Source organism: Triturus cristatus, chromosome 6, assembly GCF_964204655.1.
Source record: "Triturus cristatus chromosome 6, aTriCri1.1, whole genome shotgun sequence".
Classification (NCBI taxonomy): Eukaryota; Metazoa; Chordata; class Amphibia; order Caudata; family Salamandridae; genus Triturus; species Triturus cristatus.
This window is the reverse complement of record NC_140589.1, coordinates 337,795,377-337,814,337: the sequence shown is the minus strand read 5'-3', so window position 1 is coordinate 337,814,337 and position 18,961 is coordinate 337,795,377. Positions and strand designations below refer to the sequence as shown.

General features: G+C 47.0%; 1 protein-coding gene across 1 annotated transcript; it reads left to right on the top strand.

Moving 5' to 3' along the window:
- The first annotated feature begins 3,115 nt into the window (after nt 1-3,115).
- RRM2 (ribonucleotide reductase regulatory subunit M2) lies at nt 3,116-13,589 on the top strand. The gene is made up of 10 exons (XM_085610715.1): nt 3,116-3,322; nt 3,412-3,489; nt 4,152-4,301; nt 9,559-9,675; nt 9,787-9,920; nt 10,272-10,366; nt 11,525-11,658; nt 12,035-12,139; nt 12,749-12,862; nt 13,038-13,589. The coding sequence occupies exons 1-10, from the start codon at nt 3,230-3,232 to the stop codon at nt 13,188-13,190; spliced, it is 1,173 nt and encodes a 390-aa protein (XP_085466841.1). The 5' UTR covers nt 3,116-3,229; the 3' UTR covers nt 13,191-13,589.
- The last annotated feature ends 5,372 nt before the right edge of the window (nt 13,590-18,961 follow it).

The window sequence follows — 18,961 nt, the reverse complement described above, 5'->3', positions numbered from 1 at the left end:
AAAATAATCAGAGTTGTTGTTCTACAAAAATAAAATATATCAATAAAAATACTAACACTGCACCATTATTTTTAGACCTGTTTCATTGTTTTGCAATATGGAAAGGCGGTGCCACACTAAAATGAACAGGAACACACTTTGTATCCTAGAGCCGTAAACAACGCATAAAAGACTAGAGCGTGCACAAAAAAAAGGCAATGATGAAACCGCCGCCACCACCTTCGTCCTCCAAGAGATCGCGATCTGCCCCAGCCCATTCATGCAAATAGACGCTTGGAATTTTTTTGACCAATTTGAGACGCCGTCGAAGCAGGCCACAGCGCGCTGTTTATAGTGTGCGAATTTAAACTGCACATGCGCACTTTGTCAGACTGAACCAAGGAGCGTTCATTGTAAAAGGAGAAGAGAAAGGAATTCAAAACCGGAAAAGGATGGGTTTGTGGGTTCCACTGGTGTTGCCTCCCATACCTTTGTTCGGTTTTATCCTGGCGCCAAAATAGAAGGGCTTTAAGTCAATGCAGCTCCTTAAAAAAAAAAGTGTTCTTGCTTGCCGTATCGAGACTGTTGAGCCTCTATTATTAAGACTGGTGGACTATACAAAAGCAGCAGCTGCAATACCAAACAGTGGGGGAGGGGTGTCGCGCAGCCTGAAGGACCCGCCAAAAGCAGCTGTGTTTGCCTTTTAAATCGCATGCAGATTTCAGCTGCTTATTGGAGGTTATACTGCGTGGCTTTATTATTTGTCCACGAGTGGGAAAAGAATAGTGTAAGGCGCTTTTCTGGACATATTAACTATTGAAAATAATATGTGTGTCGGTGCAGTGCACTGAATACCTCAATGTTTTTACCAGTTGTGGGTTCAGTCCAGTTTTTATAATCGGTTATATGTTTATGCCAATGTGCAAGAAATGTTCTTTGTTTCATCGGAGAGAAAATAGAAATCAAACTATTACATTGCAATGATACATTTCTAAAGAAACTGATCACTACAGAGCTCCCACCTTCTGTTTAAAGAGAGTGCCCGTGATGTACTTGGGGATTCGCATCTTTAGAGATTTCGGCCGCTGCAGTCTACAATACTCGGAAATCTGCCAGGATTGTTTTTTTTTCTTCTGGGAAAACCGGTTCCAAGATGGTTGTTCATACATAATGGCACTACAATGAGAGTGCAATGGGGTAGGGGATGTGGCCAGAGGAGTCTATAACTACTGGTTTCATAATCATAATGCACATCGGACCACCCTATTGAAATAAAATAACGTGTCACTTATAACAAGCGAGGTTTCGGTAGCATGAAAAAAGTTAACGAAAAGGGGAACCGCAAAAGCACGTCTACGGTGAAGGCGGACGGTTTTACTGGATTGTTACATAACAATGGCGGAATTATTTCGCTACTCAATGCTAAACACCAAAGTTTCAAATTAAATATGAGAATGAGCTAAGGCGAGTGACCCACAATGTGACCTTCAAAGTAAAGCAGACATGCCTATGAAGTTAAAATAAGTTGATTTGTCGCGATGAAGCCGTGTTATTGCGATCTTATTTGTGAAATAACTGATAATATGAGCCAAGTAAAATATGAAGCCACATGTATATCACAAAAACAATTACAACACGAATCTTTGCAGGTTGCTTTGTTAATTGTGTTCGTCTTTCCCTAATTGCTCTTTAGATGCTATTCTATAATTTGGTAGTGTTGTGTAGGTGAATATACTCAGAAGTCTTTTGTGACATGCAGTTAGCGTGCAGTCTTTCCCTACACAATGGAATAACCTTAACATCTTTATGCCCTTCATTGTGCAGTGTTTCTGCTATGAGGCGGTTGTCTAGTCAAAGAGGTTGGTTGTGTCGTGGTCCGAGTATACACCCTGACTTACTCAGCCTGGCTATATAATGAGTGTGTATCAGGGCTGCTTTCGTTATGTGAATCTGTAGCATACTTGTCAAGCAATGACATTCACTGCGCAATCCATTTTGACCATGTAGTAATTGGCATAGCCAGGGTAAAAGACGAAACATATAGGCTTGCTCTTCTACAGTGTGTGTAGTATGTGCGTGCATGATGATAACATTTATATTACGCACTCCTATGTAAAGCATTTTAGATGCCATGTTGTGTGTACCAGGCCTGTACCAGGTAGTATTGTGTAACTTTAAGGTGGCCGGGCGTCCTGGATTTGTCAAGACACTCCCGGTTTTCCTCCACTGTCCCGGCAGATTTAAACAAATGTAGCTCATGTCCTAGTTTTTGACTGTAAATGGAGTTAGGTTGTTTTTTAGATGCTCAAAGTCAGGACGAATTCGCAGCTCTTATCAGAACACAATTGAACTAATACCAGTGAGGCTGTGTTTATAAGTTGCTTTTAATTTGGTTCCTTAGTGCCTCATTGTCCGCGTTTCTATGTTGAGGCGCACTGTCATGTAAGTCATTTTCTGCCCCATGGCTGATGTAAAAGCTTAGTCCTTCTTCTCTGTCACCTAAAATGTCCCCGGTTTTGTTTTTCAAAATGTGGTCACCTTGAGTGGGCAGTTGCTCGTTACAAATTAGCGATTGCACAGCTGGGTATGTCATACATTGTGTGTAGCATGTCAATGCCAAGGGTTTCAACCTTTAATATGCGCGCGTTATGGCAGTGTTCCTTGTAACCTGCACCAGCCTATGCCCTGCATTTGCGTGCTACACCCCACCCAAACAAGCTAAATGCCCCACAGACTTGCACGGCCGATTGACCGCTTTCCAAACTTTATGCAATATTTTTGCTGAGACGTTTATGTCTCGTGAAGTTTGTATTTCATACTATGGCCGACAGAGCGGGATTTTTTTCAAATAAAGCTGCCGATTGTGTAACAAGAATTCGCGCGGGCTTTTCGGGTTCTGATGACAGTCTGGCAGACTCATATTTCCCGCGAAGCGTCTGATTGGCCACGAGCGATTTCTTGCAGCTGTCTTCCTAGCGGTCAGGTGGTGCACCCATTTCAACCAATCACTACGGAGGACCTGCTTCCTTTTGTTCGTTCGTAGGAGTCCAATTGGCTGACGTAGTCCGGGTCTCGTTGCTTGTTGGCTGCTTCTCTTCTGGCGCCAAGTGTGAATATCATATAAAGCCCGGCGAGCACTCTAGAGTTTCTGTCCGTTCGCAGTCTTCTTACTCGGCGTGTCTGCTGCGTTCTCGTGTTTTATATATTTTTATTTACTGCACTCGCTTCTCATCCTAAAATTCTTCTCAATATGCTTTCCGCCCGCAACCCGTTGGCTGCTAAAAACGAGAACCTGGGGCTCTCTCCTCTCAAGGGTTTGGCCCTGACTGATAAGGAAAACACGGTAAGGTGACGTTCCTCTTCCCTGCCTTTATTATTAATAGGGTGTTCATGCTATCTCATTCCATATCTTATTTTCTGTCTCCCGTACAGCCGCCGACACTCAGCAGCACCCGGGTATTGGCCACCAAGACTGCACGGAACATCTTCAATGAAGCCGAGAAGGAAACGGTGAGTGGTTTGGCTGCTTGGAGGGGTTAAGACAAGGGTACGGTTCCTTATCCCGGTCTATAGGGTGATGTGAGGTGATATGGTGGATTAAGCCGAGCAAGCGTAAAGTGGCGGCAGCCCGTCTAACGGCTTGTTTCTTTTTGACCGGATTTATTGTAGCATTGGAATATGCGTGTCGTGTTGCTGGGTACAGAATTAGCTGCCGTTTTTAAGCGTCAAATGTGTTTATCTCCACACCATAACTCATTTTTGTATGTATATCTCTACATGTGCAATATTGCCGAGTAACATCGATTGACGGCAACCTGAATTCCCGCGCCATCTTGTGCGATCTCTTATTTCTCCAATAGCACGCCTACACAGGACGGGGTGGGGGCGAATGAAATTGTTCGTACAGTATATCTGAATTCAAGTACATAGGCTTGAAAGAACGGCTTGTATGAATGTTTATACTTGACGGTAGTGTTAAGGAAGGGTGTCTATCTTAACGATCGACAAGTGAGTTTTGTGCTGTGGATTTAGGGGTTCGGGAGCATCTAGATAACCGTAAGGCCCGTCCGCATTGGGGGAGCGTCAATGTATGTCGTCGATTCTTGACACTTGTGCCTGGACTTCTTCAGGGGGTAGTCTAGCAGCTGGTGACTTCCTTTTTAATCATTTAGGTGAAGAGTAAAGTGAGCCGGCTGTCGGGGGTGCAGGATGAGCCTCTGCTTAGAGATAACCCTCAACGTTTTGTCATCTTCCCCATCAAGTATCACGACATTTGGCAGATGTACAAAAAAGCCGAAGCCTCATTTTGGACGGCAGAGGAGGTGAGTGAAAGCCTGGCTAGAGACTGCTGCCAATGTTGGGCGCGCCTTCAGAGGGAGGCTGTTTGACGTAGAAAAGAGCTGTGGAACATATATTACAGGGCTCAAACTCTGCTACCAAAGATTCTCATGCCCCGCCCCAACAAGACAAATTCTGGCAACAGAAGTGTATAAACTCATGGGGGCATCTTACCAAGAACGGCGTTAACCTTTTCGCTGCTTTAGCAGCCGGAAACTGCCGTTCTTGATGACATGCCCCATGGCCTCCAATACTATGTTAATAGTGTAGTTTCATGAAGGGGGGGGTGTTGTGCTGCCGATTTTAAGGCTTAGATTTAGGCTACCCATCCTATCGCGTTTACTTAAGTTATTCTGGTGTCGCCAACCTTTTTAGTAGTGAAGTAGCTAACAGTAGTTCTGCTCATGTTATTACTGTCAAAATAGTGGCCACGTGTTAACATTACGTTATTGACCACCTAAGCATTAAAGGAAAGTCCAGAGAACAGCTGATCCATATTAAATGCCCTCAATCTGACTAATCAAATAGCTGGATCATTTTTGAAATTTTATATATACACACCTCCCGTGGGTGCCACGGCCTGTGTAAGTAGCTTCCTACTCTATAAATTAGCATATTCTTATGTAAATGTACCATTGGCATTCTTCATGTTGGGAGTATTTTGTATGCTGCCTCTGTTAGGAGAATGAAATGCCACGTGATACCTCAATTAATACTAAGAAAGGTTACTCACTTCGTGCAGGTTATTCAGTGGCAGTGTGGATTGTCTAGGTCCATACAAGATATTTGCCTAATAATCATGTTGGGACTTTCGTGTAGTGTGATGTCTAACCACTGGCCGCCTTTGTCCATTTTGGATTGGGAGGTCAATTGTGTGGGACTCAATGCAAACATAGACCACCTCTTCCTTTAGTTCTGAATTTACTAGTCCATTGTTTCTAGCTAAAGTCTGATTCAAAGTTTTTTTTTTTTTTTTTTTTTTTTTTTTAATGCTAGTCTTGTATTTAGTTTGCTGCATAACTAAAACCCAAGATGGCTGCCCTCTTGCAATCTTTAAATCTGCTCATAGACCATGTTGAGTGTGGCAGTCTTACTATCTGTGTGCAGTTGAGAATTGGTTATTTGGGCTTCTGGGTTTGCCTCAGGTTATTTTGCCTGGCATTAGGAATGTGGGCGTCCCGATACCCTCTTCTGGATCAGTGCATGACCTATTTGACAACTTGTACCTTATAGCTGGTTTCGACAAGTTAGTCAACTAAATGTAGGGTTCTCTTGGGTAGTCATCCACCTTCATGATATGAAGGTGGAGCTTGCTGTCAAAGTAGTGCTCCGCACAGCTAGGACTATTCCAACAGTCTCCTCTAAAGAAGCTGGGACGTGATGCTTTTAGATTTGGGTAAAAGAGCTGTGTTCCTTACTATAATCTGTCCACGTGTCCTGGCTGTGGTAGATACTCTGAAAATACACTGGCTGTCTGGGCCAAATACTGCTGTGAACAATATCTGTGATCATGCAGCACACTGGAGGCAAGTGACTTTTTTTAAAAAATTTCATTTATAGAGCGCGCAGCTACCTATCTGGTTTTCCAGTGCTAGGCATGGGCATGATCTGTAATCACCAGCCATGTTTTTAGAGTTTACAAAACTACAATAGAGGTGCAGTGTCTTAGGAATTGTGGTAGGGCATTCCAAAGCTTAGGACCTAGGTATGAAAATGAGCGTCCTCCGGAATGAGCCTGGTGGATTCTAGGCGCACAGTAAAGGTACTGACTTGCTGATCTTACTTTTGAACAGGGTTGGTAAAGTGACTAGGTCCTGTACATATCTAGGGCCAAGCTGCATTCTTGCCCAGAATCATACCTTCCGTTTTATCACTTAAGTTTGAGTTGCCTTCCATCTAGGAGGGAGGCAGTCTGAGACCATGGTTGAGTCTGTCCCTGTGAAGATGACGGAAAGTAATTTGAGTGTCGGCATAGGAAAATGGTGTCGGACTACAGATCACCGCGTCTGCAAGAGGGTGCATGTAAAGATTGTACCCACGGCTCTGCCTGAGCCCTTTGTTTAGAGTTCAAGTCTCAGACGAGAAGACTTGACATTTTTTTAACTTTCAAGGAAAAGGTCAGCCAAACTAGGGCTGTTCCGCAAGGCCAGCTGACCTTGGTCTGTCCACAAGGATGTGATGGGACACTATCGCAGGCTGTGCTGAGATCCAACGGAATCAGATTGGCTGTGCTGCCATCATCCAAGAGATGTTTTAGGTGTTCTGTGCCACCCAGGAGTGTGGTCTCCTTACTGTCCTGCTCTGAACCCAGATTGACAAGGTTGGAGAAGTTGCCTGGATTCCGCAAAGGTGGTAATGCATAAATTTGTTTACAAATTTTGAAAAGGCGGGGCAGCAACGAGATGGCTCTAAAGTTAGCCTATTTAGTAGGATCAAGACTGGAACACAGCATTCATGGAGTAGTTGAGCAGATCTACCACTACTTGTAGCAGATCAGAATCTAAAATCCCCAGCTAATCTGGAGGAAGCGTGTGTAGGGAGAACCAAATTTGGGGGTGTCAAGCACGGCATTAAAATCGGCAGAAAACTGCAGCTAAAGCGGCGATAATGGTCTTGATCTGCCGCAGAGAATTCCCATAGACACCCATGTTGACACCAGAACATGGGCTTCTATGGGAATTCTCTGTGGCATATTATCAAGATAATTTTAGCGCCATTTCTTGATAATATGCCCCTTAATCTACCATAGGATGGACCAAAATCCAGCTGGGGCCAGGTCTCCATTTTTGGATCCAAGCTTTGCATGTGATGAGCGGATGAAAGTTAAATGGAGGAGACCACTCTATTGAGCTATCAGAGTCCTCTTGTAAACCTGTCCTAGTATTAGCTGCTAATTGCAATTGGGTAATGTATACCTTATTCACAAAAGAACCACACCAGTTCTCTACACTGAGACTATATAGGGGACAAACTATATAGGGGACAATTTACTGGGGTCATACAATTCTTTAACTACATTGAAAAGTCTTAGGACAGTTCTGAGCCATAGAAATTGAGTAGTAAGATACTCGTGCGGATCTACAGATCATGATATTTATCAATAGCAGTTTTGCATTTGGCCTCTGGCTTGTAGGTTTTGCTCCAGTCTTTAGAGGCTTAGAATATTTTTCCTAGGTGAAGCATATTAAACCAAGGTGCTGGCAGGTGCAGCCTCACTGTGACCCTAGCTGTTAAACAGAGTGGACTCCGGCATTTCCAATTCAGAGGTCTGAGGCTGATAAGCTCAACCTTCTGTATAGGATCTGATTTGGAGCTACGAAGTGTGTTCAGCACTCGGGCATCTAATTGGTGCTAGTTCCTGGACGTAGTTGTAGATTTAAGTGAGCCTGTCCAAGGTTGGGGTGGCATTCTAATTAGAAAAGTAACAGCCAGATGGTCTGACCAAGAATGGGATTAGGTGCTGCTGTAAAGAGAGCTCCTCGCCCCCCGCCCCCTCCTATTAAAAAAGATGGGGTCCAAAAGATGCCCTGCCGTAGTAGTATTAGAGGGCCTATTTTAGTACACTAACTTCAATGAGTGGTGCCCTGACATCAAATCTTGTCCTCTTAAGTGAATATTCAATTTGCCCAACAGGGTATAATTGACACACCTCCGGACTAGAGGAGAGGTGGTACACCAGCTACCAGCATGTTTTGGGGGACGGTAGATTCGAGCTCCCGAAACAAATTATGTGGAAGATTGGGGGGGTGCTTTATAATAGGGATATCTTCAAATTTACATTTGAATTTATCCTTCAAGATAATAGCTATTCCTCCTCCTATGTTGTATTGTCTCTTCTTACAATCATGAAGCTTGATAGAAGGCCAGCAATTATATCCGGTGCAGGAGACTCTTTAAGCGGTCTCTGAATTAAAGCTCTTCTAGGAAATCAAACCAATATTGTCTCTAGGGCGAGAACGGCAGTTGGTGCTACAGAAGTGGAGAGCATGCTAAATAGAGCCGGGTGTGTAACAACGGGACAGCTGAGTGAGGGCTCCACAAAATGGCTGCCAGTCAGTTGAAGCAGGCACTTAACTCGTGCTCCAAGCTTCACACCAAATAAATAGTTAGAAAAGTCCCAGGCAGAACCATAAACATTTAGGAAGAGTAGGTCATCACTAAACAGCCCCCGTGTTCTGTGTAGGTTCAGGATGTCACCGTACCTATGTGGAGACTTTGATCTCCTACCACACATGTAAACATGCGTGGTATGCCAGGAAGCATCATTCTAAGGTCTTCACTAGGCTGTCAAGACTGAGTCATGCAAAATGCATATTTTTAAGCACTCTAGCAGGAGGCCGCTCCCATCTTTTGGTGGGGCTACATTTGCGCTAAACTTAAGGTGGATAAGTTAAAGTTGTCGCTCAAAGTCCCTAGCTAGATTTAGCTGTACTGTCATGGATAACCGCTACGTAAGTCCTCCAGTCAGCAGTTCTCTAAATAGCTTGCACTACATCCTGGACACCAGGCAACAATTGTGAACGGTTTATGAATTTGGTGGCTGCGCCACAGGCTTCCCATGAGCAGTCTCCAAGTTGACTTGAGTGATATCTGCTACCTACACTGCTTCGCATGAGGCACGATTTCCCCCCCACAACATAAAACAAATGTCTTCGAACTGCGGATCAGTAAGAGGCACAACTCCATATGGTAGCCTCCGCTGCTGCCAACAATTTCCCTTGTGCCGAGGAGTACTGGCCCTTTGCATACGTAGTGAAATATTGCATGCATTGTATACATTGCACTCCATCAAAGCCTTGCTCTATATAATGCATGAGTACATCCAGTGACCCACACAGTCCACTTCAGGTAACAAACATGGGTAACATCTGTTCAAGTCCCAAACATTGTCTTTTGCCCTACATGGTCCTTGTGCATATGGTCTCCCATTGACCTTTCAAACCAGCGTGTAGATGTTTTGTATGTTCATGGCTTTACAAGTCTGTTGGCAAAGGGTTGTCCAACTGCTGGAATGTATGCAGAAGCAAATAGTCTTTGAGCCCTAGGTATTGTACTGCACTCTAGTGTATTGACACCTATGGTTTTTAATCACACACCTGCTTCCGACTTGGTGTGTTGCTCTCCGATTCTGCAGCTTTACTACTCCGAATAGTACACGTCTGACTGTGCAGAGTTCACTGGGGTCTTGGTCTCCTTATAGTGGCACTGCTTTCCTCACATTGGTGTTTACTTTCTTTCTAGGTTGATCTTTCCAAAGACATGCAGCACTGGGAATCTCTGAAGGCCGACGAGCGGTACTTCATCTCGCATGTCCTGGCGTTCTTTGCGGCCAGCGATGGCATTGTGAACGAGAACCTGGTAAGCGGCGCAGCAGTTCGGTCTACTTGCAATGCGCTTGTTTTGGGGTGGTTCGGCTGCGTCCATGAGTGGCTCTTGATGCACTAAATACATCCATGTTTAATTTCCCAGGTTGAACGTTTTAGTAAAGAAGTGCAAGTCACAGAAGCCCGTTGTTTTTATGGTTTCCAAATTGCTATGGAGAACATACACTCCGAAATGTACAGTCTCCTCATCGATACCTACATTAAGGATTCCAAAGAAAGGTGAGTGCAAAGCGTGTGTACTTTAGACTAAAGTGCAAACACCCCTAATGCTACTTGTGTATAGGTAAGCCATCATTGACTCGTCAGCCGTCCTAAAGCTTGGTTAATGTCGTGATGCAGGGCGTATGAGTGATATCCCAACACACTGGCCGTGCTAATCGGATATTTGTAGAATGGGTCTATGGGTTTACGGCCCTGCAGTGGTTTTCTTGGCCGTCTGAATTTGGGATGTGTGCTCTAGCATAGCTCGTCTGATGTTTTCTGATCGTCCAAGCAAAGGTTGCTTGGCGTTAGACTGATTTACTGCCAATTACGTTGCTTATTGTTAATGTTGCTGCATTAATTTTCTAGGGAGTTTCTCTTCAACGCCATTGAAACCCTACCTTGTGTTAAAAAGAAGGCCGACTGGGCCATGCGTTGGATTGGTGACAGACAAGCTACATTTGGTAAGTGTATAGGGACTTTTTTGTAATGCACTATGATGTATGTTGTAATCATTAAAACCACATTTTAATTGCGACTTGACAGCACTGCTGTCAGCAGACCGATTATTTTTCAAAGTTTATAGTGGGCTCTAGCCATGCTTTGCTCTAACATTGCATCTTTTAGCAGTTCGAGTGCAGTGCTTGATCTGAAAATTACACTATTGCCTTCTATACAGAATGCATTTTTGTAGTAATCAAATTGCAAAGCAGAAAGGTGAATGATACGCATGTGCTAGCAATTTTTTTTCCTTTTATATTTTGGGGTCAGCACGTGTCTGCTTGGCAAGATTGGGCTTTTGACATCTGCATGTGAGCAATGCATGCAGGTTGGTAAGCTTGGTGCACCTAACCGTTGCGGAGTGTCCAAGCTTGAGGTCTCTTCAGCCTCGGAGGTAGGGACCAAGGGGCATATCAAGGACGGCGTTAAAAATTATCGCCGGTTTAGCGGCAGAAAACGGCCGCTTAAACGGCGATAATGAGCTTGATAATATGCTCTATGGAATTCCAATTGAAGCCCATGTTCTGGTGTGAACCTGGGCTTCTATGGGAATTCTCCAGAGCATATTATTAAGCCCATTATCGCCGGTTTAGCGGCAGTTTTCTGCCGCTAAAGCGGCGATAATAACGCCGTCCTTGATAATAATGCCCCAAGTCCTGATAACAAAATAGGTAGTTCGGCTAGGAAACTGAAGTAAGCAGTGTGCCTGACTTCATAAGCGTTGTCAAACCTATGCGCCTTTTAGTCATGGGTGAGGTAAAAAAATTAATGTACCCTGGGCACTTTCTATACAAGTCGTATGCAGTTATATTGTGATGGTCCTGATGCACTGAACGCTTTTCTAGCCTAGCGCCATAGAAAATCTAAATATTTCAAATGGAAATGTGAAAATGGTAATCCACATGCTCCAGGTATGGAGTCAACCATATAAATGAGAACAGGAGTTCACTTGCTTGGTGCTTCTAAGGTGGGCCAGTAAACGATGTGCACAGTCCTAGCACGACCCATGGGCACTTGTACATTATTGATGGGGCCGAGTCCCACAGGCTCGAATGGGTAACTGCAGGTCGTATTTCTGCTTGTGACCGGCTCCTCAACCAGTGTGTCTATTCTGTCCGCAGGTGAGCGCGTGGTGGCCTTTGCGGCAGTAGAGGGAATCTTCTTCTCTGGCTCATTCGCATCTATATTCTGGCTCAAGAAACGAGGACTGATGCCCGGACTTACATTTTCTAACGAGCTGATCAGCAGAGATGAGGTAAGTGGAACGCTGAATAGACCTTGCTGCCTCAGGATTGCTACACCCATCTCTTGTGAAGTGTGCGTCCTTTTCTCCATTCGTCTGTTCCGCCATCTTGCACTCCTTTCCTTAAAACACTTCTCACCATCAATTCATCTCTGCATCGATCGTCTATTCCCCGCCTTCCCTTCCACTGCAGGGGTCTATGGTCATTGTCAAAAGCCGTGCTCGATATTGTAAAGTGTTTTATTACACAGGTGGCAGTTAATGACCCCGCTGACCTGTGCCGTTTCACTATATTAACTTGAACGGTCGCAGCAGGGGGCTCGCACCGTTGGAGGTGCGTGGGTAAAGAGACTGTACTTGGATGTCTGACCGTGCGTTTTATTTGCAGGGTTTGCATTGTGATTTTGCGTGCCTCATGTTCAAACACCTGGTAAACAAGCCATCCGAGAAACAAGTTGTGGACCTCATTACCGATGCTGTCCGGATAGAGCAGGTAAACCTCGACCACTCTGCTGGCTCCTTCCCATGGGAGTGGAATGCTGCGGCGTCTCCACATCTTTATCTACTTGTAATATGGAACCATGTTCTAATGCACTGTTACACTGGGGGGGGGGGGAGGGGGGCAGGGTAGTGTGCGCTGTACCCCATGCCCGCTTGACCAGCTCCAGAGGGTTTCCTTGTCTGCAACTTGGCAGATACAAACTTAAAATTCGCAGAAGGAAGCTTTGATGAGGATAGAAGTATGAAAGTTCAAAAGGAAGGGTGCCTGGGAGGATGCACGGGTGAGAGGATGGCGAAATAGTGGATGGGTTCAAGATAAGGGGGTGGATTGAATGGTTTGTAGGATGTAACAGTGAAATGGTGGATAAATGACTCCGTTTAGATTGAAGATTTTGGAGCTCATAGGCAGTTTCGCTCTCTTTAGCCTTCTTGGTTTCATCAATGCTTAGGCTCAAGGTGGGTGTGTTTTCTGGCTACACTTGAGCAAATGCTGCCATCATGTGGCTATTGTAGTAGATTGCATGTTTAACACTTGAGCGTTAATTCTCGCGTTCTGATTCGACATATTGCAGCGTTACAAGTCTTTCCCTCTTTCTTTTAGGAGTTTTTAACGGAAGCCTTGCCTGTAAACCTGATTGGCATGAATTGCACTTTAATGAAGCAGTACATTGAATTTGTAGCAGATCGACTGCTGATGGAGCTGGGTTTTAGCAAGGTAATTTATAGTCCGATGACCATCCTTTCCAGGATTTGACAGGTCTCTCTTCTGAGCCTCATAAATAAAGATCTGTGTTGTAGTAATCCACTAAGCATGGGAGTATCGCTTATTCTTGCATCTGGCAGTCTTACCCTGTCTTGCTCATTTCTTTACTATTGTCTTTATTTTTCAGGTATTCAAAGCGGAGAATCCGTTTGACTTTATGGAGAATATATCCCTTGAAGGAAAAACGAACTTTTTTGAGAAGCGAGTGGGCGAATACCAAAAAATGGGCGTAATGTCCAAGCCAACAGATAATTCCTTCACGCTTGATGCGGACTTCTAAATTATGAGACTCGCAACAATTACCTCTCCGAGAACACAAGCCCAGCCCTTGGTGATTAGCATGCACTACTGCCATGAAATGCAGCATTGTCTGACTGGGGGTTTCCGGTGTTGTGCTGGGCTTGGTGCATTTCAAAGACTTTCTGTACAAAATCGGTAACTGCAACTTGGACCACTTCATGTCTGCCATTAGAGACCAGTTTGCAGGGTAACTGGTAAAGCTATGAGTATTGGTAATGATGAGTTTTAAACTTGCAAGTCGTCGTTTTGTTTACAATGTCGCTGACTGTTTCTTAAACCCAATCTCTGCATTGCAGATTTTAAGTTTTATATTTTACTTTTTTTAAACTGTTTGTACATAAACGTGGCACTTTATTTAATAAAATAATCCTGACTTGCAGTGCTATTTCTTGACTTTTTGCACCAGGCATCCCATTTGAAACACATTGCATGCCCCCTAGCTGTATTCGATGGCTCCCGTACCAGTACTCTGCCCTCTTCTCAACACTGCGCCTTTCAAACCAACCATGGCAAACTGCGTGCATGCCTGTCACTCGGGCCTCTTGGCTTTGCTGCTTGTTTCGTCAGTGTATGTTTGGTTGCTCAAGCAGGGAAAATGTGAGTTCCGCATGTAAAAAAAAGTGCTACAGTGAATGAACCTAGTAATACATTGTTTTTAAACTGTTCACTTTTTTTTTTTTTTTTTTATTTAGACTCCTTTTTAATTCTGAGATCTTAAAATGTTTCCCCTGTTCGAGGCATGTGGGCTGCTGAATTCATATCTGTGCATAGATCGCCGCCTAGTGTTGGGTCCGGATGTTTGCACGTTGTTGTCCTGGAAGAGTCTTCGAAGTATCCTTGGATAGGTGACTCCTCCCATGGACTACAGTGCGCATGGGCATCCTCTCCATCCTCAGATTGTTTTTTTCCGCCATTGGGTTCGGACGTGCTATCTTAGCTCAAGTTAGGAAAAACTTTTGTCGAGGCCACAAGGCCTTTAGTTCGCGTCGGTACTGTTTATCGATCGGGTTTCGATACTTTTTGTTAGTTTACTAACTTTCAGCACCGACTTTGTTCGCATTTGCCTGTCCATCGACTCTACTTCGACGATGGAATCCAGGACGCCATTCAAAAGGTGTCCGGTATGCAATGCGAAGTACCCACACATCGACGTCCATCCGGTGTGCAACAAATGCCTTTCGCCGGACCACGACGAATCGACATGTATGGCCTGTGCCCGGTTCCGTTCAAAGAAGACTCTGCGGAATCGTCGAGCGGCGAGGCTCGAAGCGCAGCACGCGGCACCGGCCCCAGCTGACATCTTCGACGAGGCTGACGACGTCGAAGAAGTAGAAGTCTTACCCTCCAGTCCCGTTTCCGAACACGAACACGAACCCGGATCGGACGAGGCCGACGAGTCACTCTTCCACAGAGGTGAAGACGACACCGAGGTAGGAGACGACGAGGAGGCCTTAGGAGCCGAAGAGAGTAGCTCCGATGATGAACAAGGCCTACCTGTTCAGACCGAAATTTCACCAGCGCCACAGACTATGGCTCCGGTCGAGGGATCGCCTTCGGGCCTTACCCGAGACCTATCACGCAGTCCTTCGGCCCCGCCCTCGGGCCCGGCCTCGGACGTTCAGCGGCAGCCATTACCGCTTAAGCCAGCTGTTTTCCCTTCCACGAAACCGAAACCGAAAGCTGCTCAGGTTCCTACGAAACCGAAACTGAAAGTGGCGCTAGTCGGATCGAGGCCTTCAACACCTTCGACGCCAGCGCACCGGGTCGGCACCGACCGCACCAAGAGAGACTTCGGTGCCGAACTCGAGACGGGCGACATGGGAGTCGACAAACGGAAGAAGGTCATCGGCGCCGACAAACCTGCCCGGTTACCGGCGTCGACGCCACCGACACCGAGGGCCGTCCCGCCTGCTACGCCTCGCAGCACTCCCTCGACGACACCAAAACCTCACGTGTCGAAGACGTCGACGGTGATCTCCGCACCTCGACTCGATGCGCCACGGGCGCAGAAGATATCTGCAGCCGCCTCGACGACCCTGGCGGGGGCCACGACCTCTAAGGCGCCCCGAGTACGGCCTGGCGCGATGCCAGGCTGCAGATCCAAGGACGCCCTCCAGGACCCGTCGGGTTCCGGTTCGGCTCCGGCGGTTTCGTCGGTGCCGACCAGCATTACCTTCGGCTTGCCTCCACCCACAATCCCGAAGGCGTTTCAACTCAGGACACAGGTCACCAAAACTGCGGTTACACCTGTCGAGCCGTCTCCGTCACACGTCATCGACGCCGACACTGGCAGGATGATTCTCCACGGCCGAAGGATAACTTCGGAACCGCCATTGGAGCCTTTCAGGATCCCGCTAAAGAGGAAGCTGCCTGTGGACTCAGAACCTCTCCTGTATGAACCCTTCTATTCACCCTACCAGGATCCACACCGGGCCTCCCCCACACGCTCCGACACGGATGCATTGGGGGACTACTTGGATGAACAAGTCCCCTACCATGTGGACACGGACCCTGATGACCAGCAGGACCCTGACCAAACTTGGGGCGACCCTGCAGACCCCAGTGCACCTCTTGATGCACAGGACACACAACTATATGGGCCAAAAACATCACCCACAGAGGATACTGCGGCGTTCAACGCTCTGATTGAACGTGCGGCAAACAACCATGATGTACAGCTTCACTCTGATATCATCGAAGATGACTTTCTAATGGACACCTTTGCATCCTCAGAAAGACATGTAAAGACTCTGCCAATGTTGAAGGGGGTCCTCAAGCCAGCCACTGACATTTTCAAGGAACCCACCAGGGCACGAGTGATAAACCCCAGGATCGATAAAAAATACAGATCAGCACCTGGGGATCCTACTTACATCAGAGGCCAATTACCACTCGACTCCATCGTTGTGGCGAATGCCCGCAAGAGGGCACACTCGCAGACAACGGGTGACGCTCCTCCCCCGGACAAAGAGTCCAAGGTGCTAGAGACCTCCGGCAAGCGAGTTGCCGCACAAGCTGCAAACATATGGCGCATAGCTAACACTCAAGCGCTCCTCGCTCGCTACGATAGAGCGCACTATGACACACTGGAGCAACTTCTTCAGCACCTCCCTGACCCCTACAAAGAAGGTGCAGAAATCCTTATCAGAGAGGGACAGCTACTCACAAATGCTGCCATTAAATGTGCACTAGACGCTGCAGACACGGCTGCCAGGGCCATCAACACTAGCGTCATCCTACGACGTCACGCCTGGCTACGTATCTCAGGATTCAAGCCTGAGGTACAAAACAATATACTTAATCAGCCCGTCAACCCCGACTTTTTGTTCGGACCTGAGGTTGACACCACCCTCGAAGATAAAAAAGGACACGGACACTGCAAAGTCCATGGGCGCCCTACAAACTCAGTCCTTTCGGAGCGGCTCCTTTCGTCGCCCCGGAAACAAGGGGGCAGGTAGAGGACAGGGGTCACAACAAACATATAACAAGGGTAATACGCAGACCACCTACGATAAGAACACCCGAGGTGGCTATCGTGGCTCCAGTACCAAGGGCAGAGGACGTGGCTACGGCAACACCAGGTCCTCCCCCAAGAACAAGCAGTGACGCCCTCTCCCTTCCTCCCGACCACATAACACCTGTCGGGGGAAGGCTACAACGGTTCCTGTCCACGTGGAACTCCATCACCACGGACAGGTGGGTCAAAGATATTATAAAACACGGTTACTGTCTGGAGTTAACTTCCACTCCACCCACAATACCACCAAGAAACCGTCCTATGTCCTCAGAGCACTTAACGCTCTTACAGCAAGAGGTAGAAAGTATGCTTCTAAAAGGCGCTATCGAGCTCGTACCCATCCACGAGCAGGGCACGGGGGTTTACTCCCTCTACTTCTTAATTCCAAAAAAGGACGGGTCGCTCAGGCCTATATTAGACCTGAGACCCCTGAACCAGTACATTCTTTCAGAGCACTTTCACATGCTCACTCTACAGCAAGTCCTTCCGCTTCTCAAGCAGGGAGACTTCCTAGCATCACTGGACCTCAAGGATGCGTACTTCCACATACCCATCCACCCCTCACACAAAAAATACCTCAGGTTTACTGTTCAGGGGCAGCACTATCAGTTCAAAGTCCTTCCCTTCGGCGTGACAACAGCGCCCAGGGTTTTCACGAAGTGCCTAGCTACGGTGGCAGCACACTTACGGAGGCAGCATATACACGTCTACCCCTACCTAGACGACTGGCTCGTTCAAGCGAAGTCGGCCCAGCAATGTGCAAGCCATATGTCCCGCACCATTCACCTTCTTCACAGTCTGGGATTCTCACTAAATTACCCAAAGTCCCATCTCCAGCCCGCACACGTACAACAGTACCTGGGCGCGACTATAGACACTCTGGCGGCCTCAGCTCAGCCAAGTTTAGTGAGGATCAACAGCATACAACTGCTGATCTCCAAGTTCAAACACAATCACTCGCTTCCAGCGCGAGTGTTTATGCAGTTGATAGGCATGATGGCCTCCTGCATCTTCATAGTCCCGCACGCGAGATTACATATGCGCCCACTTCAGGAGTGCCTAGCACGTCAGTGGAATCAGGCTCAAGGACAGTTGAAAGACCTAGTGTTGGTGAGCGGTCGGGCATACAACTCTCTGCATTGGTGGAATCCACAAAACCTTTGCAAGGGGCGACCGTTCCAAGAGCCTGTTCCACAAATAGTACTGACAGCGGACGCGTCTCTCCAGGGATGGGGAGCTCATGTACTACACTACACAGTGCAGGGACTATGGACGACACAACAGAAGAAGATGCACATCAACCTTCTGGAACTGATGGCAATCTTCCTGGCCATGAAGGCTTTCAAAGTACATCTGTGCAACAAGGTCGTGTTGATCCGGACGGACAACATGACCGCAATGTACTACATACAGAAACAGGGAGGGACACACTCTCCACAGTTGTCTCATCTGGCTCAGAGCATGTGGAAGTGGGCCATTCAGAGGAACATGTTCCTCATGGCAGAACACCTCCCCGGCAAGGACAACCAGATGGCGGATCTGCTCAGCAGACACAGCCACCAGATGCACGAGTGGGAGTTACACCCATCAGTACTCCAACCGTACTTCCAGCAGTGGGGTCACCCAGAGATAGACCTATTCGCGACAAGCGAAAACGCAAAATGCCAAAGCTTCGCCGCCAGATTCCCACATCCGCAGTCGCAGGGCAATGCGATATGGATGAACTGGTCCGGCAGATTTGCGTACGCTTTTCCCCCAGCACCGTTGATACCGCTGGTGGCTCGCAAACTCCGACAACACTCCCTGACACTCGTCCTAGTTGCTCCCACGTGGGCACGCCAGCCGTGGTACACCACCTTCCTCGAACTTTCCGTGGTACCGCATCAAAGGCTGCGGATCAAACCCGCGCATTTGACGCAGAACCATGGAGAGGTTCAGCACCCAGATCCGCAACAGCTGAACCTGGCGATCTGGCTCCTGAAGTCCTAGAGTTTGGCTATCTCAATCTGCCACCTGACTGCATGGACATCATCAAGGAGGCCAGGAGACCCACTACAAGACCTTGCTATGCAGCCAAATGGAAAAGGTTCGTCATTTATTGCGGTAATAATGACATTAACCCGCTGGACGCATCCATCCACGACATCATATGTTACCTCCTACACCTATACCGATGCAATCTGGCGTACACCTCTATACGTGTCCATTTGACCGCAATATCAGCCTATCTGCAA